The following is a 25,303-nucleotide window of genomic DNA, read 5'->3' as shown; positions in this document are numbered from 1 at the left end:
GTTTGAGTCTGGCCTGGACTCCATAGTGAGAACCTGTTTCTTTAAAAAAAAAAAAGAAGAAGAAGAAGTGTGTTGTTTAATTTTCAAATGCTTTAGGATTTTCTAGATGTCTTTGTTATTTATTTCTAGTTCAGTTCTACTCAGGTCAGAGAACATAGTTTGTACGATTTTAATCTTTGCCAACTGAGATTTGTTTTATGGCTCAGAATTCAGTCTATATTGTAAATGTTCTATATATACCTGAGAATGCTAGAATCTCAAATTATAATTTTATGTATTTCTCCTTTCAAGTCTATCAGTTTTTGCTTCATATATTTTGAAACTGTAATTAGGTACATATGCATTTAGAACTGTTTTTTTTTTTTTTTTCTTTGAGGCAGAGTCTCACTCTGATGCCCTAAGTAGAGTGCTGTGGTATAAGCCTAGCTAACAGCAACCTCAAACGCCTGGGCTCAAGCGATCCTCCTGCCTCAGCCTCCCTAGTAGCTGGGACTACAGGCACACACAATGCCCAGCTAATTTTTATATTTTTAGTAGAGACAGGGTCTCGCTTTTGCTCAGGCTAGTCTCAAACTCCTGCCCTCACACAATCCTCCTGCCTCAGCCTCTCAAAGTGCTAGGATTATAGGCGTGAGCCACCATACCTGGCAAGATTTTACATCTCCAATGCTCTTGACTCCTTTGTATAGATCCAAATATTTATTTGGTTTCATATTCCTTTGTCCTAAAGAACTTCCTTTAACATCTCTTGTAATGCAGGTCTGCTGGTAATGGATTCCCTCAACCTTTATTTGTCTGAAAAAAATCTGTATTTCACTTTCATTTTTTAAAGATATTCTTGCTCGTTAACAGAATTCTAGACTGACAGATATTTTCTTTCAGCTCTTTGGGCTTGCAGTTTCTGGCAAGATATCTGTTGTCATTCTTATCTTTGTTCCTTTTTATGTTTTATTTTCCTGGCTTCCTTTAAGATTTTTCTCATGTTTGGTTTTCAGCACTTTGAATATAATGTGCCTAAGAGTATGTTTTGTTTGTATTCATCCTACTTGGTGTTTTCTGAGCTTATTGGCTCTTTGCTTGCCATCTTTTGTTAATTTTGTAAATGATTACTTCTGACTCATATTCTCCCTATTCTCCTGGGACACCAATGACATGTACAGTTGACCCTTGAACAACACAGGTTCAAGCTGCACAGGTCCACTTATATGTGGATTCTTTTCAATAAATGTCTCCTGCCTCATCTTCCACTGCTGTCACCCCTGAGACAGCAAGATCAACTTCTTTTCTTCCTCCTCCTCCTTGGCCTACTCAATGTGAAGACAATGAGGATAAAAACCTTTATGATAATCCACTTCCACTTAATAAATAGTTAACATGTTTTCCTTTTCTTACAACTTTCTTAATAACATTTTCTTTTCTCGAGCTTACTTTATTCTAAGAATGCAGTATATAATGCAAATAATATATAAAATATATGTTAGTCAACTGTTTATGTTATCAGTAAGGCTTCTGGTCCACAGTAGGCTATCAGTAGTTAAGTTTTTCAGGAGTCAAAAGTTGTAAGTGAATTTTTCAACTAGGTGGGGAATAGGCACCCCTAACCCCCATGTTGTTCAAGGGCCAACTGTATAGCAGACGACTTGATATTGTACTACAGCTGTTGCATGCACTTCTGTCTTTCAATTTGCATGATGTCTATTGACCAATTGTCAAGTTCATTAATGCATTCTTCTGCATGTCTAATCGACTGATAAGCCTGAAGGAATTGTTCATCATGTTTTTAATTTTTATAATTTCCATTTAACTCTTTATAGTTTCCACCTCTCTACTGAAGAGACTGGAAAAATGTTTTCTTGGAGGTACCAACAAACTCATGAGAAAAGTTATGGACATTTAGAGTCCCACAGGTTTAAAATGCTACCTTCAGTGAGGCCCCCTGGTTGAAATCCTGTCCATAGATAAGAGATTCTAATCAGTTGTTTAAAGCCTCATTTAAAAATATTAACAGATACTCAAGGATCATTAACTATTTGGTAAACCTCTTTTACATGAACAACAGCTATTACAATCAATGGAATAGGAACTAGAACTCTTAGAATTTAAATTTTTAACAAATATTAAATATTCAGAGGAATTGAAAGTAAAGAAGAGAATTATCTCTCAGAAGATAAAAAAAGTTAAGAAATGGGAGAACAGGCGAGAAAAATAAGATTATTAGATAATTAACCAAATATCCTACTAATTAGGATTTCTGGAAAGAGAAAAAAAAAAGGGAGGAAATTATTAGATATAATACAGAAATACTTCGCTGAACAAAAGGATACGAGTTTCCAGGTTCAAAAGACCCACACAAAGTGCCCAGCATAACAAGTGAAAAAAGACTATACCAAGACACATCACTATGAATTTTAATACCTGAAAGTTTTGGAAAGAAAAACAAATCACCAGTATGGACTGGGACTCTCAACAGCAATATATAAGGAAAAAAAACCTCTAAATTTAACAAGAAAATGATTTCCAATCTGGAATTATAAAATCTGGCCAAAAGATCAATCAAATGTGAGGCAGAACAGATATTTTCAGATATGCCACAATTTAAAAATTTGCCCTCCATGCACCCTGTTCTATAGAATACTAAAGAATGTGCCCCATAAAAACAAGGCAGTAACTGAAGAAAGAGGAAGCCATGGGCTCCAAGCAAGGGGGGATTTATCCCAGGACAGATGGGAGTCTGGGGATCCACAGAGTAACGGCTATGTGGCAGCAGCCCTAGGCAGCCGCCTGTCCAGATGGGAGAAAGAGATCTGAGAGCTCTAGGAAGGGCATCTCCAAGGAAAAAAAAAAGGGACCTGATTTGCTTGCCAGTTTGATTGTTATTTTCCAGTTTTGGTGACAAGTCTGGTAGTGAATTAATAATAGGTATATAAAAACTAAAGTGAAAAAAAGGGAAATTATTAAGTAGAAGGAAAATAAAAATCATACAAGAGATATATGGCTTTGCTGTGAATAATATGTACATGGTCATAATGATATAAATACTACATATTAACTTAATTAGAAACTGTGATATTATTACATTAAGTGTTTATTTGGGGACAGGGAAATAAGTGATAAATCCACATCAAAATTGGAAGTGAACAGATAAGGTCCAAAACCAAAAAGTTAATAAGTAACAATTTAAGCATGTGGTTTAGAAATATGAATGTAAACACCCAAATAAACTGATAAAAGATGTGAAAGTAGCTGCCCCTGGAGAGAGGAAATAGGGGTTGAGAGATTGGGGGCAGGTTTGCTGTTTTTGGCTATAAGCCTTGTAGTACTGCTTGATTTTTTGAATAAAATAACTACGTTACTAGTAAAAATGACTTTTAAAAAAATATACCAGGCCTAGCCCATGGCTACAATAGCTGCTCAGTAGAGGTTTACACCAAGCTTTGGTTGCATAGGTCTTGGGTGAGGTTCAGCTTCAGTTCCCCAGAGCAATTCTAGGTGACAATGGGCTTTGCCCAGGAGCTGGGCTCAGCCATTTCATCAGCCACCTTGATATAGCTCCTGGAGATCCCTTCCTAGCCCAAGTCCAAGCCTTCATCCCTGCAACTTACTGTCTTTGTTTCCTTGTCTCTTTCTCAGTGGACTAAAAGTCTCCTAGCTAAATGTTGCATTTTCCATCTCTGATCGTCCCCCTGCCATGCTCCCCCCAGCCTAAAGCCTAAAATCTGGCAGGTTCTCAGCAATTCTCTCATATGGAGTGAAAGAGAGGAAGTTTATAGTCTAAAGAATCCCTCATGAAGGTAAACGTGCTGTGGAAAGCGTGAGGCTGCTGGGTGAGGCTTGACAAGAAGCTGGCAAAGCCTTGGCCTTCTCTGACCAGCTGTGCAACTCTCCTCACTCATCCTGTGCAACATTCTGTCTCACCTGTTATGGTTCTGCCACCCAGGAGGCCACATCAGGAGCCTCCGTCCTCCCTCACATTAAGGTTCTGGCCCAATGCACTGCCCTTATCACCATGGACAACCCAGAGGGTTCAGGTGGTCTACCCTGATAAACCCTTTCCAATAGTAACCCCAGCTACTTCTGGAGCACAAGGCCATGTGCCAAGCCTCCACCAAGTACCTTATGTGCAATGGCTCATTTAACTGTCACAGAAGTCCCCTGAGTCAGGTGTTGGTCCTCTCCTCCCTCCCATTTCACAAGTAAGAGAACCAAGAACTTGGCAGGAGCTAAGTACCTTTCTGATGTGCTCTTAACAACTATGCTGGAATCCTCAACAGCTGACTTTTGTTTCCAGTGGTGTCAGAGCTGGGAGAGACCTTTGATGAGAAAATGAAAGCTTAGAAAGGAAAAGTATCTCACCAAAAGTGACAGAAGAACTAGTGGTAGAGCCTGGACTGGAACCTGTTTCTTGACTTCCAGCCCAGTGCTTGCCCACCATTATGCACCAATCCCTGCTTTGGCCAGCATACCTGAGAACGCCTAGGCAGCAAACAACACCGCTAGAAATGCCAGCCACACGTTGACTGGGTGAGAAAGAGGTCCTCTTACCTTTCCAGCACCACTCTCTCCACTGACAACAATAGACTGGTTGACTGGCTCAATCAGGCTCTTGACATTCCTGTAGGTCTGTTCACCCACACTGAATACATGGGGCTTCAGTTTCTGAAACATCAAGGGGTGAAAGGTCACGTGAGGGAATGCCTGTTTTCAAGGAGTGACAGAGCCAATGATGGCTGAGATGGGGAGGCTGCCAATAGCAGTACCAAGATGCTTCTTCCAGAAAATTTCTGGATGTTGGGCCAGACTGTGGGACCCTTATGGTGGCTTTACTCACTTATCTCTCAGGCTAGAAGCAGTGCTGGCCTTGACTACTCTATGACCTTAACACTTTAAACTCTCATCTTGCTTTAATAGTCTTATTCTGCTGCATATTATTTTATGTTATTGTACTTTGTAGTTTGCAAGAACTTTCTTACAAGTTACTGCTTAAGAAGTCTGTGCATAGTTAGATAGCTAACTCTATTTTACAGATGAGAAATCTAAGGTTCACAGGAGTTAAATAACCTTTCAAGGCCACTTAGCAAGTAAGCATACCCATGTGATTTAAATTCCAAAGCCACTTTTCTCCCTTCCTTCAACAAATATTAATTGTCCTCAATGTGCTGGGCATGAAGCTGGGCACTAAGGAAACAGAGGAGACCATGACCTGGCTTTTGCCTTTGAGGAGGCAGGGCAAATAGTCAGGGAGATAAGGGCTCTCAGGACAGACTTCCACTGGAGTCCACTTGGACACTTCACTATGCACAAACTTCTAGAGGGCCAGGCCATCTGCATGATGCCTAGTCAGTCCAGCCAGCAATAATCATTTGCCCACAGCTTCCTGAGGGAGAAGGCACCTGGACAGCGTTAGAGCTGTCCCTCTCTACACCTAACCTTGCCCCACCCACCTATCACCTGGAGAATTACAAAGCTTCCAACTATTCTTTCTGCCTCCTGTCTCACCTTCCTGAACCTGACTCCCAGAGTAATCATTCCGCTAGTGGGTTCTGTTCATAGTCCCACCTCCACCTGGATGAAGATGATTTGTGGATTCTCTCTGCCTGCTGTGGCACTTCAGACCCTTCAAAAATAGCCCTCGCTTCTCATCTTCCCACCCTCATCTACTGCCTCTCTCCCCATGCTTCCCTCCTGTCAGCAAGTTCGTTCTTGCATCTCCCAGAACACATCATGCACTTTTAAACACAAACATGCGCATTTCCTGCATGCAGCACCACCACCACCCTCTACCCCTCAAATAATTTATTCTCTTCTCAGTAGAAGAATAATTTATCTTTCTCAGTAAAGATGAACATGTGCTGAATCTTCTAGGTAATCTTTACTGCATGTAACTTTATTCTTTTCTAAGCATGTGGTTTGTCAAATATACCTTTGTAAATCCTTTCCTATCAATAATCCTGCAAATAAGAAAAAATAATCCTTTGCTCTATGTACCTATTATAGGTTCCAAACTCAGTTAACACATATTTATCTCCCACTTTGTACTTTCTATCCTTTAGTGAGTTCTTTTTGTGTCCACAATTTTTCAAGCTCTTGTTGGGCAGGAGATTTGAAGGACTACAAGGCTGGTGAACAGATGAATAAGGATGGGAAAACTGAAGGGAGGCCTAGGGGAAGGTGGGGAGCCCTGAGGCCATAGGAAGTGGCTGAGGCTTACCTGGGGCTGAGGTGCAGCGTGGTACTCTCTCATCAGCTCTGGCAAGTAGAGCTGAGGAACAGGCTTGAAGGGGTTCAGAGCCACCAGGGTGCAGCCAGCATTGGTGTAGAATGTGTCTGCCATGTACCGGGCCTGCAGGCACCTCAGGACTGAGGCAGAGATGCCTTTAGCAAACTCTGGCTCAAATACAGACAAAACTACACACACAGACACACATCTGCCAAACAGCCCTCCTTCTGCAATTAGCCAAGTGTCATTAGATCCTAGCAGCTCCCTGACGAACAGATATAGGATCTAATTAAGATGAGCCCCAAATTGCAGCGAAGCCTGCCCTGGGGAGCCCAGGTGCAGCTGACAGGTTCCCTCAGGCAGAGGTCTGGAGCAGCCCGCCTGGCTCCAGGTCAGGAGTGTTGCCTGCCTTGGTCTGACCTGGGGAAGCTGTGCTGAATACCCTCATTGCACCTCCACCTTCTTGGAGATGGTGCTCTTGAGTGGGAAGCCCATACCTGTCTCCAGCGTCACAGGATTCACCTTGGTGAGGTCATCCAGCTGGTGCAGTGGGGCCTCCCTGCCCAGGAACTCCTGCAGGTCTTCTCTGAGGGATTTCCCACTTTGGGCATCAGAGTCTGGATTGTGGCCATTGACCTGGAAGAGAATAACAAGAGGGCCATGAGAGCTGGGACTCAAACCAGCTGGCAGCTACCTAAGGGTGGGAGCCTATATAATAGGAGCAAAAGAACAGGTCTCTAGTATCACAGTCTGGTTGGGTTCAAATTTCAGTTCCACCAATTATTGGCCCTGTGAGCCTGAGCAAGTTACTTACCCTCTCTGAGCCATAGCTTCTTTCTTTGTAAATAAAGGAAAATAAACTCAACTGGGAAGAAAAGTAAGCAGAGACATATAAAGCATTTAGTCAGTGCCTGGCACACAGTATGTACTCAATAAACGGGACCCCATCTCCTCTGCCAAGAGCTCCAGGCAAGTCAGCTTCCAGGCTACTAGTCTTACTGGGCCTGCCAGGGGTGGGGCCCAAAGGAGGGGCTGCTATAGGAGTATTGCAAAGGGAAAGAAGTGCCAGTTAGGCCTTTTTGGAAAGAGATCATTCAGCTTGTGATGAAAAACAGCTGTACCTTCCCAGAAAGGTATCCCCAGGTCTTCACCACCTGCTCCTTGGGGCTTACATTGAGGCTGGCAAATGAATTGGTTCCCTCTGCCCTGGGTCTACTTGAGAGAAAGCCTGGCTCAGAAGGCTGTCTGAAGTCAAGAATGGGCACCAAGGGAACAGGCCACTTCTCTTTTTCCCTTGCTCATCCAACATTTTGTACATGTTTCATTTCTCCACTTTCCTCCCACGGTCTCATTTCTCCTCCTGTCTCCCTCAGGGGTGCAGGGAAGATGGGTGGGAGTAAAAGACAGGCATCTGGCGGAAATATACTTTTCAAAAAAGAGGTCTGCAACATGACATGTGTGAATTTACAATGAGACTGGTGAGCCTAAAAGTTCAAACCCCTCAGGGTAACAAGCCAAGGTGGCAAGTTTCATCTGAGAGGCCCAGTAAGAAGTTTCTTCCAGGGCCAGGTGCGGTGGCTCATGCCTGTAATCCTAGCACCCTGGAGGCCGAGGTGGGAGGATCGCTTGAGCTCAGGAGTTTGAGACCAGCCCGAGCAAGAGCGAGATCCTGTCTCTACTTAAAGAAAAAAAAAAAAAAAAAAAACGAGACAGAGAGAGAGACAAGTTTCTTCCAAATACGTTGCTTGTTCTCTAAACTTTGGGTCCACCATAATGCACAAGGCAGGCTCTTGGCCTCCAGGATAAATGCTGAGGTCAGAGTATGGCTGGATCCATGCAAATCCTTCTGCTCTAGTGAGGAGAGAAAAAACCCAAAAACCCCAAATAACAAAACCACAAACTCAGCCACAATTTATGAACAGCTCTGATCCAACTAGAGAGACACCTGAGTATAGGGACCAAGAGCCTGGATTTGAAAGCTAGATTGCCTGGGTTTGAATCCTGATTCCATCACTTACTAGTTGTATTAATATAATCTTATGTAAGTTTCTTAATTTCCTTGTGCCTCAATTTCCCTCATCTGTAAAATGGGAATGGTGATAGTACCTATGTCATAGATATTAATAAGCACATGAAGGCTTTAGAAAGGCATCTGGAATGTGCCAAAAAAAGTCAGCTATAATTCTTCTTCTAGAGTAGCTCTTTCATTTGAGCGGGGTTGTTGAAAGAAAAGAATAAAACTGGCTCTCCTAATTAAGCAATAATATATCAAAGGCCTTAAAACCATGCATGCCCCTTAAGCCTACAATTCTGCTTCTCAAAAATGATCCTACATAAAGGCCATAAGAATGTCAGTGTATATAAAGACATTTATAAAAGAATTGAAACCACTATTTCCAAATAGTAGACTGCTTAAGTTATGGTACATGCATACAATGGAATAAAGCAGGTTACAAAAAAGTATAATACCTTTAAATGTTGTAAAAATATATTTAGAGAAAAAAATCCACGATATTCTCTAAAGTGTTGGTTATAGATAATGTTAACGTTCTTTTTATTTATCTGTATTTTCCAAATTTCTGATAATGAATGTGACCTCGAATAAGCCACTTAGCCTCCCCGACTGTTATCTCCAAAATGGGGCTATAACAACACTGTATATATAATACTTATCTTTCTCATTGGGATGCTATGAGGATTAAACAAAATAAGAGCTCAACACAAAGCAGCTACTAGTATGGTTATGGTGACCATCACTGCTTTTTTAATAAAAAAAAAAACCCAGCTGGGCATGGTGGCTGGAGCTTGTAGTCCCAGCTACTCAGGAGGCTGAGACAAGAGGATCCCTTGAGCCCAGGAGTTAGAGGCTACAGTGAGCTATGATCATGCCACTGCACTCCAGCTGGGGCAACAGATGTGAACCTACATCTTAAAAACAAACAAACAAACAAGCAAAACCCAAACCAAGGTAAACATAAAAACTAAAAAAACCCAGAGAAGACAATTGTCTTTCCTGCTTCTCTCCAGCCTTTAAGCCTGTTTCATGAGCCATATGGCTGCAATGTCAAGCAGCAGTGTCTACTACGGCTCCCTTCAAGCTGGCCAACCCCACACATGGTTATCTTTGTGAGTTTCAGGCACTTAACCTACCTAGGACTCCAATAGACTGTGAACTCCTTGAGGGCAAGTACCATCTTCAACACTGCCTCAGCCCAGTGCCTGGAAATACTGAGTAAAATAAAAATCGAGCAAATATGTACTGGCATTCTCTCTAGACCAGAAGCTACACAATGGAGGATGATATGGGTGTGAGACAAAGTTTCACAATAAAGAGTAATTTGTAATCCTACAGGCCTGGGACAACAGCAGCCTTTCCAGAGAGGCAGAGGCCTGGAATAAGGGCAGTCTTCATGCACCCCATGATCCATTCATCAGAACCTTTCTGTATTTCTACCAAAGTCATCTCCCACATTTTTGCACAAGCTGACATCTTTGCCTGGACTCCTTATTTTCCTTCTCCACTTGGCTAATTCCTTCTTATTCTTTAAGGCTGAGCTTCAACGAACAGATCCTCTCGGTGTGCCTCAATAATTCAGGTGGCAGGGACATCTCTCAGAACTCCCTCTGTAGGGAGTGCCCTAAGGATTCCCTTACCTATCCCAAGGAAAAGAGCTAAAAACCACAACAAGAAAGATTCAAATTAGAGATCAGGACAAGCTTCTCGATGATGGGTTAAAAGGCATTGGAGTGATGAGCTTCAGAGAGAAATGACAACCTTTAAGGGGACTTTCCCTTCCTTCCAAGTGAGGGGAGTAGAACCTTCATTCAGGCAAGCAAAAGATGGGAAGGTGCCTCAGGTGCTTGCGAGCCTGGGTTATCTAAGGTCAAGGTTTTACCTGCTGGAGCATATTGCTTCAATGTGGTCAGCCAGGGTTCGGAGTTGCAGGCACAAAGAGTGCTCTCCACCTGGTCATGGGGCCATGGCTTTAGCAATGAGCTCAGTTCTGGAAGAATCTGAGACAAGTCACCCAAGAGCCTGTGGCATGAGAGAGAAGACAAGGGCCACACACAGGTGAAGCTTTTACCAGGGTGACTCACCCCTACTCCTCCCACCAAACAGAAGCAACCAAAATGAGAAGCAGGGCAGGCCTGGGCAGAGGGTGAGAGTCTGTCCTTTCCCTTGCCAATCAGGAAACGGGAAACTTTTATGATAGCCTCCGGAGGCTCCCCGGGCCACTTTTATTACAGGGTTAGTTGGGGTTGGGGCTGGAAATCTTCTGGTCATTACGCCTAGAGTCAACTTATGATGCTCTAGGAAAGCTGGTGTGTGGTAGGGAAATCACAGCTCAGTCATTTACCAGGTGTGCGAGCTTGGGTAAGCCACACCACCTACCTCAATTCTTCACCTTGAAAATGGGGATAGTTAAATTTACCTCACAAGGAGTAGCTGTGAAAGTCAATGAGGTCATGGTTTGAAAGCACCACACAAAACGCAATTGTGGATATTCACTCAGTGAATCTTGTTAGCACTACAACTAAGACCTGAAAATCTGGGAGCACTAATCAGGTAGAAAAGTACAGTGTCAACTTCAGAAAGGTGAGGATTTCAGGGGAGGGGAATCCATCTGAGAGGGGGGTATGTTGTGAGGTTGGGTCTAGGCCAATATCTGAAGAGTGATATGTGAATTTTTCAGGCCTTAGGACCTTCCCTAGCAACAAGGGATGAGGATGAGGGGTGCCTGTAATGGATTCACTCTGGTGGAGACTTTCTTGAGGCCCCAAATACATCTACCTAGTCTTTAAAGAACACAGGGATAGGGACTACCATGGAAACTGGAAAAGGACAATTCAGGTAGAAAAGGACATCAAGACTGTACTGGATACATTCACATGACATTGAGGGCACCCCATCCAAGGGACAGCCATGCAGAGGGCTCCGGAGACTCAAGGAGAACAAAGCTTCAACTGGAAGCTCATCTTAAGAGACAGGTCCAGAGGGGGAGCACGACAGCTTGTGGGGTTAGAATCCAAAGCCCACAACTCCCCTGACGCAGGTAACAAGAGCTCTCTAAGCCTTATTCTGTTTTCTCCTTTGCAAATTGTAATAATAATATCCAAACCACAGAGGGCTAAGGATCAAATGGGCTAATACCTGTGTGAGCGCTTTGCAAAAGTTGGTTATTATGATGCAGCGTCAGCTCCCAGCTGGAGTCAAGTCTGATTAGGGCGGTTTACTCCAGTTCTCCCAGCTCTAGCAGTGCGGTTACCAGCCAAAAATTTGTGGAAAGGGTGTGACCACTGTGGGCAGAAGGTAGACGGTAATGAACACATGAAACAGAGTCAAGGCAAGTGCCAACCTGATCACTGGTTCTTCCTCCTCAGCCTCAGTTTCTTTCTCGGCACGTAGAAGGGCCGTGGGAACGCACACGCGGAGAGGGGCTGGGAAAGGGTCCTGGGAGCCCAGCCGGCCCCGCCCTCAGGTTCCCGGCGGGAATCCGGGACTCCCGGTCCGGGCAACTTGCCCGCCAAGCCCAGGGCCAGGATGCCCTCTGGAAGCACCTGGTATGGGGAGAGTACGTCCTTCTCAGAAAGGTGGACATGACCCCAGCCAAGGGCGCGGCTGTCCTGACGCCTCCTGGGGGTAGCCGCCCCCTCTCCTGTCCTTGGGCAGGGCGAGAACTGAAGCAGGGACCCCCTTCCCCCATCCCGGGCCGCCCCCTGCTGGCGAGGTGGAAAGGTGGAGGGTGACCATGAAAGATCCTGGTTCTGAGAAAAGGACAAGAGCTAGGCTATCTCCTGAGACACGAGAGGGTCAAAAAGAAAAGGGAAAAGAACGAAAACGGCGTTTGGAAAGGGCACCTGGAGACGCTCCCTTCTTCCTCAGCGCTGGGGGGCAAACTGGTCTCCCCTGCCCCGTCGGGGTCGCGGAAGGCTTCAGAGGTGGGCTGGGGGTGGCACTCACCGGTTCCACGGCCCGAGCCGCCGAGCGTACGGCCTCCGCCCAGCCCGACTGGAAAGGCAGGCGAGCCGGGCGAAGCGGCGGGAAGAGCCGGGGGAGGGGAAGGGGCGGGAGCAAGCCGGGAGGAGAGAAAGCCGGGACCGCCGGATCTCCCCGGCCGGCTGCCGCAGGGGCCAAGTGGCCGGGAGCCGGGCGGCTCCTCCCCCGAGGCGGGGCGCGCACACGCGGTGCGGGCCGCACGTGGCCCGCCCGGGACGTCGGGACTTGGCTTGCAGGCTCCCTCTACGGTGAGATATTTTGAGACCTTGGGGTACGGTGACAGTGAAAAGGCAGACTCCCGTGTACTGCGGGGAGAAGCGCGGGAAGCACAGTTTCCTGGGCCTCCAGGCGTCCCCAGGGTCGTGCGGTCTTTCAGTAGAGGTCGCCACAGCCGAATCTTCCCCGCGTTTCTCATACCCCATTCCCCTGACAGGGCCTCGCCGTGGGGTCTGAGGGGCCGCTTTGAGGCGCGTGACGCGCCTTTTTCTCTCCAGGCGCTTCTCTCACGGCCCGGCCCACGGCCCGAGAGCATCTGGATCGGACAAGCCCGAAATGGATACGGACTGGCGTGGGGAGCCCGCGGAGCGTAGGGACGTGAGCCATCCTGAGGGGGGCGCGCGGAATCTGCCGGCCCGGAAGAGCAGGCGGCCTAGCGTCAGCCGGAAGCGCCGCCCGGAAGGCGGAAGCGGCTGGCTCCGGCCGCGTGGACCGGCGAGTGCAGTGGGAGTCCGGCGGCACAGCTCGGGTAGACACCACCTGCCTGGGGACCCGACACCACCTGGAGCACGTGAGGTATAAGGGCAGGGCGGGCGTCTGTCTGGAAAAGGGCCTTTTTAAAGGGCAACCGATTGGAGTCGGTTATCGTGAGGTATTGTTGGAGGTTCCAGTCAGGCCATAATGCACACATGGCGTGCATTTAGTCAGTATGGTTCATGTTTGACCGACAAATGTGTTCTTTCAGTATGCCACTTTTCAGACGTCGATATGTAGTAGAGAGGTGTTTTATATCCATTTTTTAAAAACCAACTAAAACGAGTATGTGCTATACATCCATTTTTAGTGCACCCATTCTACCTACTCCACCTTAACCTGAAAACATAGCTGTCTGTAAATGAGGGAGGGAGCAGCTGGGGGCTCTAGAAATCACTTCAGGGCTCACATTTTGTAGTGGAGGCAGTAGGTTTAGAGAGGCTCTGAACAGAAACCAAGGGCGTCCCCTACTTCAAAGTGTACTTACAGCTACACCACCCCCCACCCCCAGAATTTGGTATAGTCATTAGTAAGGTGTATTCAATTTTCATGGATCTTCATGACATATACTATGCTCTGAAATAGAAAGTCCTATCTGACAATGATGCCATTCTCAGGGTTTGTATCCCAAATTCACTTTCTGTGAGTCTGTCTTGTAATGAGAATAGCTAAAGCTTTTTAACCAATAATTTCATACTATTAGCATGGCATTCCCATCCTAATGCATCAGTGTTAGCGTCTTCCCACAATCCTTGGAAGGGAATCACAATCCTAGGTTATGCCCCTGATTTGAAATTATTAGGGACTAAAATTTTGCTCTGAATTCTAGAATAAGAGAGTACAATTAAGTCAAGTACATAATATGCCAATAACACAAGAATGTTGCTTTCTACAAATCCATTTCTTTGCTCTTGTTTTCACAGGAAGGAAAAAAATGTCTCAAAAGCAGATGAAGGAAGCTTTTGTCAGTAACCTCAATGGAACCAGCGTGCTGGAAATCACCCAGGGCTTGTGCTTTCCTGCATTCTGTATCCTGTGCAGAGGGTTCCTGATAATTCTCTTACAGCACTCATGTTCTTTTTCACATACCTGGAAAACTAGATTCTTCATTGACTTTGTTATCCTAATACTTCCCCTGGTGGCCACCTTGACCATTTTGGCTTCATTTATTCCCCTTGAGCTTCTCACTGTGATTGTCTTTGGGGCAGGGCTGTTGTATCAAATATACCAAAGGAGGACTTGCTATGCCAGAGTGCCTGTCCAGAAAATCCTTGAAAAATTCCTCACAATCAGTGTAGAATCAGAATACATTCCAGCCATCTCCTGTTTCCGTGTAATTACCAATGTGTTTACTGCTGTTGCTATTTTGGCTGTGGACTTCCCAGTTTTTCCCAGAAGATTTGCCAAAACTGAGCTCTATGGGACAGGAGCAATGGATTTTGGAGTAGGTGGCTTTGTTTTTGGGACTGCAATGGTTTGTTTAGAGATCAGGAGGAAAGACTATATCAAAGGGTCCAGATTTTATTATTTTACAAAGTCATTGTACACTGTTTGGCCGTTAATTTTCCTAGGAATCGGACGATTAGTCATTATAAAATCCATAGGCTATCAGGAACATATAACCGAGTATGGAGTTCATTGGAACTTTTTCTTTACCATGATAGTTGTGAGAATGATAACATTACTGCTGTTGATTATTTTTCCTCTAAATAAGTCCTGGATTGTGGCCCTCAGCATTAGTATATTATACCAGCTAGCCCTTGACTTTACCCCACTGAAGAGGTTGATTTTGTATGGCACTGATGGCAGTGGCACAAGGGTTGGTCTATTAAATGCCAATAGAGAAGGAGTAATCTCTTCCTTGGGATATGTGGCAATATACATGGCTGGTGTGCAAACAGGGTTATATGTGCATAAGAACAGATCACATATCAAAGACTTGATAAAAGTAGCATGTTTTCTTCTACTGGCAGCTATTAGCCTCTTCATATCTCTTTACATAGTTCAAGTAAATGTAGAAGCAGTATCTCGAAGAATGGCCAATTTAGCCTTTTGTATTTGGATAGTTGCTTCTAGCCTGATCCTTCTTGGTAGTTTATTACTGGGCGATATAATTTTGAGTTTTGCCAAATTTCTAATTAAAGGAGCTCTAGTACCATGTTCTTGGAAACTTATCCACTCACCTGTTACAAATAAAAAATATTCAGAATCTCTAGTCTCTGAAACTGAAAGAAAGGTTTCAGAAAGAAAGGAACCCAGTCTTTGTTTAATCATAGCTCTAAATAGAAAACAGTTAATTTTTTTCTTGCTGTCAAATATAACAACTGGTCTGATCAACCTGATGGTAGATACATTACACACCAGTACCTTATGGGCCTTATTTGTGCTCAGTCTCTATATGTTTACCAACTGTTTAATTATATACATACTGTATTTGCAAGATAAGACTATAAAATTGTCATGATCAACAGGGGTAGGATGTATCTGTATTTGAGCAATAACATTTTAATTGGAAAGAATAAATATTAAATGTAAAGAAGATGTGCTTTGGCAGCCCAGTGTTAACCATATTCTATTATAAAATTAGACTTTCAATCCTCCATAATAGTAGTGATGCTTAATATTTTAATTGTATCTCAACAGTAAATAAACCAATAGAGAAGAAACAAAGCCTTGTGACTTTTTAGAAATTATTAAATATTAGTATTTTAAAGAAACTACAGTTATGACACAGGAATATTGGAGGGTGAGTAGGAGGATTTTTACTTTCCATTTGAATATGACCTTATGCCATTCTTATTTTTAATGTATATTTTATTATAATGTTTACATTAAATGAAATGTTAAGACATTTCAGTGTGAATTGTGGATTGTTAATACTTAATTGCTCAATTTAAATTTTTTAATAAAACCTAGGAATAAGAAGAAAGTGTTTAAACTCAAATACTCATATACTATGAAATCAGAAAACAGTTAAATGCTTCAAAGAATAGACTGAATTGTATGATGTAGTTTGCAAATGTAATAATAATTATGAGACAACAAAAGTTGTGCTTTGGGACTAATTCTTTTTTTTAGAACTCTGTGCTAGGGCTACAATGGTAAGCAAAACACAAATTTCCTGGTATCTTGGAGTTTACAGTCTGGTGAGGGAAACAGACATTAAACAACTATTATAAACTGTTACTTCATGAAGAAAAAACCGAAAGTGTCAAGAACTGATCTAGTAAGGAGTCATTTCTCCCGACAGATGGTATTTTTTCAAGCTAGAGCTGTTGGATGGGATGAGTTAAATCGTATGTGTGTCTAGAGGGTGGGGGGTGGTAGATAGCAGAGAGCAGTCTGGGTAGGATGGGATGAGTCCCTCAGCAAAAGTCCTACAATTGGGAGGGAACCAAGCCAGTCTTGGAACTGAAAGGTGGCTAGGACTTAGAGAAAGGAAGAGCATGGGCAGAGAGCTGGAGAGGTAGGCAGGGGCCACATTGGGCATGTGTCACCTACCTGTTAAGGGGAAAGAGGACCAGTGAGAAAGATAAAAATTATCAAGTACTTAATATAATAAAACTATAGCTATATTATCAATAAGATTTAATAAACTGTCCTGAGTCATTTAAACACTAAGCAGATCTCTGGACTGGGTGTTCAAAATCTAAAATTTTAAAAACCCATAAAGTCCTTAGTTTTCGATTCTAATGTTCAATGTATATCATTTAAAGTGAACAACAACAAAAAAAACAATTAAAATTTCCCTTTAGTTTGGCCCTGAATCAAGGCCGGCAGTTTGCTGAAGCTATTGGTTTCAAACAGGAGCCTAAAGAATTATCTTTCTATGGTCTGTTGGCCATTTCAGAACTTTGGAAATGTAATGGTCAATTCCTTAGAAAGAAACATCTGAAAAAAAAAATTCCCTTTAGTTCTATTTCCAAGTATAAATTTGATTATTTCAGTAATAGCTAGGGGTCAGAATGTTTAAGTTAATTTGATATTTAGCAAAAAATTTGAATTATTTGTGTAGTGTAGAATAGGTGGAGCCTCCTCTGATACTAAATTGTAGATTTGCTGTTTCAATTAGTTGCCTCCAAATCAGTTGAAAATTTATTTTATTCTCTAATTTGTTAAATATGACCATTATACTAGTTTGCTTAAATTTGTTAAATTCACGGCTAACTTAGCATTTATGTGATGCTTTATATTTGCTAACTACAATCAATTACATTTGGACTTAATCTATTATTGAAAGAGTTTTCCTCCAGAGAAATTAGTATGTTGAATAGTTACATATATGAAAATAAAAATCAGATTTTATTTTCAATTGAAAAGCAAGACTTTTGAAATTTAACCAATAAGATTATAGTATGTAAATTAAGCATGACTGGAAAAGGTGATTGGTTCTCCTGCTATCTATGTCACAGTGCTAATACCCCACAATTAATCTATTTGAGCATTCAGCAGGCAGAAGGGCTCAACCATATTGTTCTCTCATTTAGAAAAAGTAAATTGAAGTAAGTTATTTGATGACTTAATGAGCATGTTGTCTAATTGGTCTGCTGCTTCCTGTTACTAACTATTCTTCATCCTTTTCTAGGTCTTAAATATCTCTCAGTAAATTCATGTCTCAACAATTACAGATATTGAATCACAACTTAAAAGAACAATTTACTCTGTATGTTTTTTTCCACCTCCAATTCTGAAAGTCATGTAAGCGAAAGCTAATGAAATAGCATTCGTAAAAATGGAAGAATTAATATGCAAAGACAACTCTGATTTGATTCTAGTTTACAGAAGAGAAAGATTCAAGAAAGATTTGCTGAGCTCTGATGTACCAAGTATAGGTGCTGGGGATAAAACAGAAAATAGGACAAAGCTCCTGACTTCAAGGGGCTTAACGTTTTAACTTATACACATTATTTTTCCTTGGAAAAAAAAAAAACTACACAGGAAAAGTATGTATTTTTGACAGAACAGAACTTTACCACTGTCACCTCACAACAAAGCAAACCCAATTCACAGATCCTCGAATTTGGACAATGATAAATAATGTTCTGTCTTAGATTTTACTACCAAATAAAACAATGTGGGCTGGGTGCTGTGGTTCACGCCTGTAATTGTAGCACTCTGGGAGGCCAAGATGGGAGGATCAGTTGAGCCCAGGAGTTAGTTGGAGGCTGCAGGGAGCTGTGATCATGCCACTGCACTCCAGCCTGGGTGACACAGTGAGACCCTGTCTCTAAAAAAACAAAAAACCCAGTGTGCTTATAGTGAAAACAACAAAAGGTCTCCTGATCAACTATCATTTTCTTTGCAACTATCAATTTTTGAGGACAGAATGGAGAGGGAAAGAGAACAAAGTGAGGATTGAATAAAGAATAATATAATCTGGTCTGGGACTTTAGCCTATCTATGACATTCAGAAAGTGACTCACTCCCATGATTTTAATTTTATACAGTTACAAATGGGATGGATATCTACCACATATGTACCAATACCGATGTCTCAGGAGATGACAGTTTTTTTTTACTGAGAATGTCTAATCTGTTATATAAGTCACGCAAAAACATAATTGCTCCCTAGGAGTTTACATACAGTCTAAGAAGATAAATAAGGAATAAGTTGGTACTCTTCATTTCTTGTAAACCTGGGTAGCTTGGAGAAAAGACATATTTATGCCTGAGTTTTGTGGCTGGCTTCTCACACCTTGGGGACCTAAGAAGACAAAGAATGGTATTTTGCTGATAATTTGTCACATCTCCATCACTCCAACTGTTCATTATTAGGTACTAGCAAAATGTGCTTTGCTGTTGATTGCCTTCACTTTCCTGACAATGCCAATATCAAAATTAAAAAAACAGATTACGATTGGCTTTTTTATGTAGCAATCACTTATTTTGACAATTATAAGTAAGCTCTCTAAAGGCAGGTAGTTTCCATTTTAAAGTACATAGGGCAATAACACAGAAGTATTTACTGAAGTACAAGTGGTTATAGCTGAAGATAGACCAATAGTGAAAATAAAAATAAGTGCCTACTCCAAAACTAGGAAGAGGCACAGTAAAAATGTCTAAAAATCATTTTGTCATGGAACAATTTTCTAAGCATTTTCCCTTAGATTTTGTTGTATTTGTAGCAGCCAGGCTACCTCCTTGAGAAAGAACAATTTACCTAGCAAATTATTCTTAGAATCGTGTATCCATTGAATGTCTATAGTATGGTGAAAATTTGTCCAAAGATACTAGGGAGTGTGCTCAGTGGACCTAAAAGGCAAACCCAAATCAGGGAAAGTAAACTAGATGGAGAGAGATTGTTGTGATCTCCATTTTATTATGGTTTTAATGCCTTTTCTCACTTAGATTTAAGTCCCTAGGGTGAATATTCTTTTCTTTGCTAGCACCTGATGTGTGTTCAGTAATGAAAATGGGCATCTATGTATCGAGTTTATTATTTTCAATGTTCTTTACCAATGATAATCCTAACGAAATTTAAAAGGTTTAAAGCAGGGACATTAATGGATGTAGCCGTTATAAGAGCACCTCCAGATCTTAAATATCACAGTATTATTTTTTCTTAAAGAGTATTTTTATATAAAACACAAGATTCTCTAAAAATGTCCATATTTCCCAAAGTGCTAGGAAAAAAAAAAAGAAAAATGACAAAGTGAAAAAGAAAAAAAACAAATAAAATAAATAAAAATGTCCATATTTTGGCTATGTAGTCTAACCTGTCAGAAACAACATGCATATCCTAAATGCCTATTGGATTTAAGCTAATGATCACACTGTTCTGCTCTCCCTACATGGTCAAAAGACATAAATGCTAACTGGATAATCACGCCGTTGGGATTGAACAATGGTTCTTACAGTTTATTATGTCACCTACCCTAACAGTGACCACACAATGTCATAAGTCAACATGGCTAAGGATGCACTATGGGGTTTTTTGTTGTGACTAAGACTTCATGTGATGACCAAAATACTCTTTAAAGGTCAGTATCACAGCTCTAGCCTATTCTACCAAGAAATGCAGATCTGTCCTTAAGATTGGACAGTTTTCAGAGCAGTAAATGGATTTATCCTTAAAATCGTCAGAACTTTCATAGGCAAAATACCTTCCAACAACTATTTTGGCTTTAGGACAGAGCTCCAAAGCCTTCAAGGTCAGAACTGAGTACATGGCGGCAAGCAGCTTTGATTCTCGGAAGATGGTCAGAGGGAAAGGCCTTTGGCCAGTACCAGTACTTTGCCCAAGGGAGTCCCTAAGTTAATATTAACCCAGGCCAAGAATTTCCTTTGGCTAGGACATATACACAAGCCACTGTCCAGTTTTCTATTTGCTTCCAGTGTAATAACAAAAAACTGACAGCACTTAAATATTTTCGGTCCCCTAGGCGGGATCTCCCTGCAGTCCTAGATCGGGAAGCAGTTATGCAGCTGGCTCCTGATGAATCAGTGTGTCAGGCCCTTTCCTTCTCCAATTTTCCCGCTGTGGAAAGCGGATTGAGCGACGTCAAGTACCAGAATACAAAGGCCACAGTTTGTCTCTCACCCCCAAAATGCTTGTCTCCCTTCTCTTCACTCCTGCCTTCTGCTCTCGCTGACCTCGGCAGCCTCAACCCCTCACCACTTACCCAGGTCCTCACTGGGCCTCCACCGAGTCAGCCCTGAGCGAGCTCGGCTCGGCACACTTCGCCCCTCGGCCCCCAGTGGAGCGGTTCTCAGTCCCGCACGGCGGGGGACAGAGACTTAGGCCTACTCATTCCTCCTACAAGCCCTAGTTCGGATTTATTTGAGTAGCTAGACTTGAAGGAAGATGCCGATCACGCGTGTAGGACTACCCAGGGAGAAACCCCACGCCCTGAGCAAAGATTTCGAAAGCCGGGACCCCAGAACCGCACTCTACAGTCTCGCGAGAAGAGACGGGGCCCGCCCGGCGTTCTCGGCCCCTCCCGGCCCCACCCTCCCCACGTCCCCCGTCCTCCCTCCCCCACTCCCCGTGGCGCGAGCGGCTGACTGAGTCTGGAGAGGAAACGGCATTCAGAGCCGCACTCCCGCCCAGGCCGGCCCTGACGCGGGCCTTGTCAGCCGGTAACGGGGAGCAGAGGTGGGGGTCAGGGAGGCGGCCACGAAAACGGTGAAGGTCAGGACCGAGAGCCCTCCTCCAAGAAGGGTGAGGAAAGGGTCTGGGCTCCCCCACTCCGGACTCTGCAGAGCCGTGGCGGGGTCGACCCCTCCCAGGGGCGGGGTCGCGCTGCAACTGCAGCCCAGGGGACTGGCTGGGCGGGGCACGTCAAGAAAGGGGGAGAAGGGGTCAGCTGTGGGCGGAGGGCACCCCGGCGGCTGTCAGCGGAGAGTGGGCGGTGGAGCTGAGGTCGGCGGTGGGATCCTGGAGCCGGGACTCCCTTGACAGGCGGGGGGAGCCCCAGGACCAGCCGGTCCCTTCCGCCTCTCCTTTGGACCGGGACTGGAGGCCGGCGGTCCCGCGGTGGGGAGGGGGAGCGGCGCGAGGGGGCGGGTCCCGGCGCTGCCCGGAGCTGATTGGCTGAGCTCGTGTGGAATCGGGTGATGGGAAACGCAGCCTGTCTTTCCCGTCCCCTCCCGCTCCGCTCCCTCCCGCCCGTGGCGAATGTGCTGCGCGGCGGCGGGTGCTTACGCTCGCGGGGTTTGGCTGTTGCAGGCAGGAGCTGGGAGGAGGCGGCAGCGGCAGGAGCAGCGGCGGCGGCGGCAGCTGGGAGGAGGTGGTGACGGTGGCAACGGCAGCGTCGGGGACGATGGCGCGACTGGTGGCAGTGTGCAGGGACGGGGAGGAGGAGTTCCCCTTCGAGAGGAGGCAGATTCCCCTCTACATAGACGACACCCTCACGGTGAGCGGGCCGGGCCGGGCTGGGCCCGCCGCTCCCCTGGCAGCTGTTTCCCCTCCTCCCCCTCCCCCAGGCCGAGCGCTGCGCACTGGAGAAAGAGTGTGTTGCAACTCCTAGGCGAGGCCTTCTCTCCGGCAGGCCCCACAAACTCGCCTTTGCAGTGGGTTGCTCGGTAACCTCTGCCAGCCCCAAGCCCAGAGCTCTGTACGCTCTCTCTCCCCCCAGGTTTTCCTTCCTTTTTGAACCTTCTTCCTTTACCCTTTCCCTTTAGGATACGCTTCTTTTGCCAAAGCACGCGCCTCGGAGAGGGGTTGAAGGATCTTGGGCGTTTGGGGCCTATGCCTTACAGAAACCACCTCTCCTCAGGGAAGCTTAATTACCTGGAAATGTCGCAGCTGCACGGCTACCTGTATTTTTTTTCTATTTTAATACCGAAGCTTTCACTACATAAGCTTAATTACTGAGGTCAGAATGACATACTCTTGCCCAGTAAAGATTCCACTAAAATGATTTGATTTTGTTGTAAATAGTTTCCTATAGCCTAGTAGTACATTAAAACTCTTGATATGGTAGTATTGCTAGGTCATGACTGTTCAAAACAGGTTTTCTTGGTATTAGTTATTCTTTAGTTAATAGGTAGCCTTTTTTTTTAAAGGAAGCCAAATTATTGCATGTGTAAGAGTACTATAAAAAGCTGATTGCTCATCTTGAGTGTCAAGACCCAGTTCTAGGTAGTTTTCCTTTTTAGAGTAGGTGGTGGTATAGCATTACCGACCCTCTGCCCTGTGTTGCTGTACTATTTCCTTTTAAAGGAAATGGCTGAAATTTGAATTGAATCTGAACAGGAAATGAGTGCAGTTGCTTGACACTATTTCTTAAGAAATGAACCTTTTTTGAATATCTTTTCAAATCTGCATTTTGATGATGCTGAAGCTTTGGATTATACATTTGCCTATTTTGGTAAGGTGCAGCTAAGTCTCTTCATCTTACCACCTTTGGTTTTTTGCCATTCAAAGAGAGTTGATCGATTTTGTTCATGAAATTTTTTTTTGCAAATATCTACTGAAGTTTTTTTTCAAATTTAATGTAAAATGCAAGTCATTGTAGAGATGCCAGTCTATGCCTTTCTGGTTGCCAGTCTCAATTAAGACTTGATTGAGCTGCAATACTTTTTAAAAAGATTAGAAGAGCTATTGAATGACTTAATTTATTAGAACTTTTTAAGTGATAGCATCTATATTTATCCAAGTGCATTTTTTTTATGGGAAAAGAACAATTTGGCCTGAGATAAAGTAAATAGAATTTGTGTTGATGCATTACAAATTACTCATATGCCTTCATAATGATTTCTGCACTTTTTGCACTGGAAGTATAATGGACTGGTATTTCAAATAGTTTTAAAAAAACACTGATCAAATTAAATGATGGGGTTTTCATTTAGAAAACTTCTGGTGGGAACTCATTTGTTGATATTTTCTTCTCTCCCTTGCCAGCATAAACACTTAAGTTTGATACCTTTTGAATGTATTGTCCCAGAATGGCTTTGACGTTTTTAAAAAAATCTGGTGGATTTGGATATAAGATTACTATTGAGTATATAGTCAAAACATAGGGAAAACTAACATAAATTTGAGTATTTACAAAATTTTAAAAGATGCTTATTGATTCTCTGTATATTCACATAAGCACCTTTAATGTGAATGCAGCACATTAATGTCATATAGCACTTTAAAATGGCCAACTTTTTAGGTGCTTTTATACTGTATTCTTTCCACAATGATATGAATTTCTGAAATTTTCCATTGAAAGAGATGTAACCTTGCACTGTGGTTTAGAATGCACTTATTTTGCACTGTACCTGGTGGTTGAATTTTGATTTTCTTGTATTGTGGACTTGTGACCAAGGCAAATAAAATTTAAGCTTACTTAATTTAAATAAATAGCATTTTATTTAGGAAAAGATACAGTTTTTCTTTGCTTTGGAATGTGTTTTTATCACTAGAGAGAATGAGATTTGTTACTTTGTTTTGAAACTTCTGCACAGTCATTGAATACTGTTTAGTGAATGAATGTTAGTGAAAATTCTTGTTAAGGATGCACCATATTTATAGAAACAAGTTTCTTTCTGGATCATTCTACCAACTACTACTTAAAGGAAGAATGTTGAGCAAAACACTTGTTGGGAGAGAAGCGGGAAGGGGAAGACAGAAGGAAGATGCCTGTCGTAGAGGTTTATACTCTGCACTGGTCCATTGACAGTTTGTTGGAATTGTATGCCTGAAGTTAACATTTGATTTGATCTTTGTTCCTAGTGTCCATCAGTAATGCCCTGAGGAAACATTGTCTGATCTTTATTTCAAATAGTAGTCTTAGAATCTTGGTAGCAGCTAAATGTTACAGTCTAGTTACAATGTTTACAGTTCACCGTCAGTTGCAAATGTTATAATTTGAGTAAGGAATGCTAAAACCTAGCCTTAGTTAAATTGGTGATTTTAACTTGAATTTGTAAAATGAAATTAAGAAGCTTGTATGTGAAGAAGTAGCTGCCTCTTCTATGTCATATGTTGTATCCACATCTAAAAGATTCCTGTGGTAGTTCAGTGGGTATGAACACTTGAGTACAGTGCTGATGCAGGTGTATTTGAGGAAAATCCCAAATACATAAGCAGGTGTAATTTTTTGGAAAGTTGTTACAGTGCATGGCCAAAATGCTGTTCAATATTATTAGAATTATAAAATAGCAGACACTGAATACAGATTTTATTTTACAGACATCTTTGAAGAATCATAATTTTTTTTTTTTTTTTTTTAAGAATTACAATTTTGAGATTGGGAATGGTGGCTCAGGCCTGTAATCCTAGCACTTTGGGAGGCCAAGGTGGGAGGATTGCTTGAGGCCAGGAGTTCAAAACCAGCCTGGGCAACTTAGCAAGACCGCATCTTTACAAAAAAACAAAAATTAAAAAAAATTAACCAGGCATGGTGGCAAATGCCTGTAGTCCCAGCTACTTGGGAGGCTGAAGCAGAAGGATTGCCTGAGGCCATGAGTTTGAGGCTGCAGTGAGCTATGATTATGCCACTGCACTCCAGTCTGGGCAAAAGAGCAAGACTGTCTCTAAAAACAAAACAGTTTTTAAGCAAGTGGTTTTCAATAGGGATAGAATAAACATATATTCTTCATAAAATCATCTTGAAAAATAACTACAAAATAAACTACCCTTAATCATACTTCCCAGAGATTAGCAACATTTAGTGTAATTCCAAGTCATAGACACATATATAGATGCAGAGTTGAGATATATTGTCTTCTGTAACATTTTATATCCTTTTTTTTAAACTAAATGTGATATTGGGAACTTTTCTTGTCACTCTTAAATATTTTTAATGGCTGTATAATGTTCCATCATATGACATTGCATGCTTTAATCATTCTTCCATTGTGGGATGTAGAGGTGGTTCTAGTTTTTGCTGTGAATTAGCTATAAG

At 42.9% G+C, this 25,303-nt stretch overlaps 3 protein-coding genes and 1 non-coding gene across 19 annotated transcripts in view; 3 read left to right on the top strand and 1 right to left on the bottom strand.

The window, feature by feature from the left end:
• Window positions 1-21,635, bottom strand: part of MYO19 (myosin XIX) — a 42,856-nt gene extending 21,221 nt beyond the window's left edge. For 6 of the 12 annotated variants that reach the window (XR_006728826.1, XR_006728825.1, XM_045525563.1 and 3 more), the window contains exons 1-6: window positions 12,180-12,362; window positions 11,370-11,515; window positions 10,114-10,253; window positions 6,715-6,853; window positions 6,209-6,357; window positions 4,543-4,656 (exon numbers count right to left, since the gene is read on the bottom strand). Coding sequence is in view for 9 of the 12 variants with exons in the window: in XM_045525563.1 (XP_045381519.1) it covers window positions 4,543-4,656; window positions 6,209-6,357; window positions 6,715-6,853; window positions 10,114-10,125 (414 nt within the window). In the remaining 3 variants the exon portion in view is untranslated. Of the gene's footprint in view, window positions 1-4,542; window positions 4,657-6,208; window positions 6,358-6,714; window positions 6,854-10,113; window positions 10,254-11,369; window positions 11,516-12,076; window positions 12,096-12,179; window positions 12,363-21,609 lie in introns of those variants that run through there. The other 6 variants (XM_045525558.1, XM_045525562.1, XR_006728824.1 and 3 more) reach the window with 5 other exon arrangements.
• PIGW (phosphatidylinositol glycan anchor biosynthesis class W) lies at window positions 12,362-15,816 on the top strand. Of its 2 annotated transcripts, none has more exons than XM_045525573.1 (3): window positions 12,362-12,463; window positions 12,710-13,007; window positions 13,889-15,816. In XM_045525573.1, the coding sequence occupies exon 3, from the start codon at window positions 13,900-13,902 to the stop codon at window positions 15,427-15,429; it is 1,530 nt and encodes a 509-aa protein (XP_045381529.1). In that variant the 5' UTR covers window positions 12,362-12,463; window positions 12,710-13,007; window positions 13,889-13,899; the 3' UTR covers window positions 15,430-15,816. The 2 variants fall into 2 exon arrangements, with proteins under 2 accessions (XP_045381529.1, XP_045381528.1); XM_045525572.1 differs by having other exon boundaries at window positions 12,649-13,007.
• LOC123621402 lies at window positions 16,722-16,858 on the top strand. Its single transcript, XR_006729130.1, has one exon. It is a non-coding gene; the product is annotated as a small nucleolar RNA SNORA2/SNORA34 family (small nucleolar RNA).
• GGNBP2 (gametogenetin binding protein 2) overlaps window positions 20,914-25,303 on the top strand; it is a 31,535-nt gene continuing 27,145 nt past the window's right edge. The window contains exons 1-2 of one of the 4 annotated variants that reach the window (XM_045525568.1): window positions 20,914-21,126; window positions 21,634-21,820. In XM_045525568.1, the coding sequence (XP_045381524.1) occupies window positions 21,728-21,820 (93 nt within the window). In that variant the 5' untranslated portion in view covers window positions 20,914-21,126; window positions 21,634-21,727. Of the gene's footprint in view, window positions 21,127-21,512; window positions 21,821-25,303 lie in introns of those variants that run through there. The other 3 variants (XM_045525570.1, XM_045525571.1, XM_045525569.1) reach the window with 3 other exon arrangements.

The sequence above is a fragment of the Lemur catta genome, chromosome 15 (assembly GCF_020740605.2).
Source record: "Lemur catta isolate mLemCat1 chromosome 15, mLemCat1.pri, whole genome shotgun sequence".
NCBI classification, from domain to species: Eukaryota; Metazoa; Chordata; class Mammalia; order Primates; family Lemuridae; genus Lemur; species Lemur catta.
This window is presented reverse-complemented; position numbering and strand designations above follow the sequence as displayed.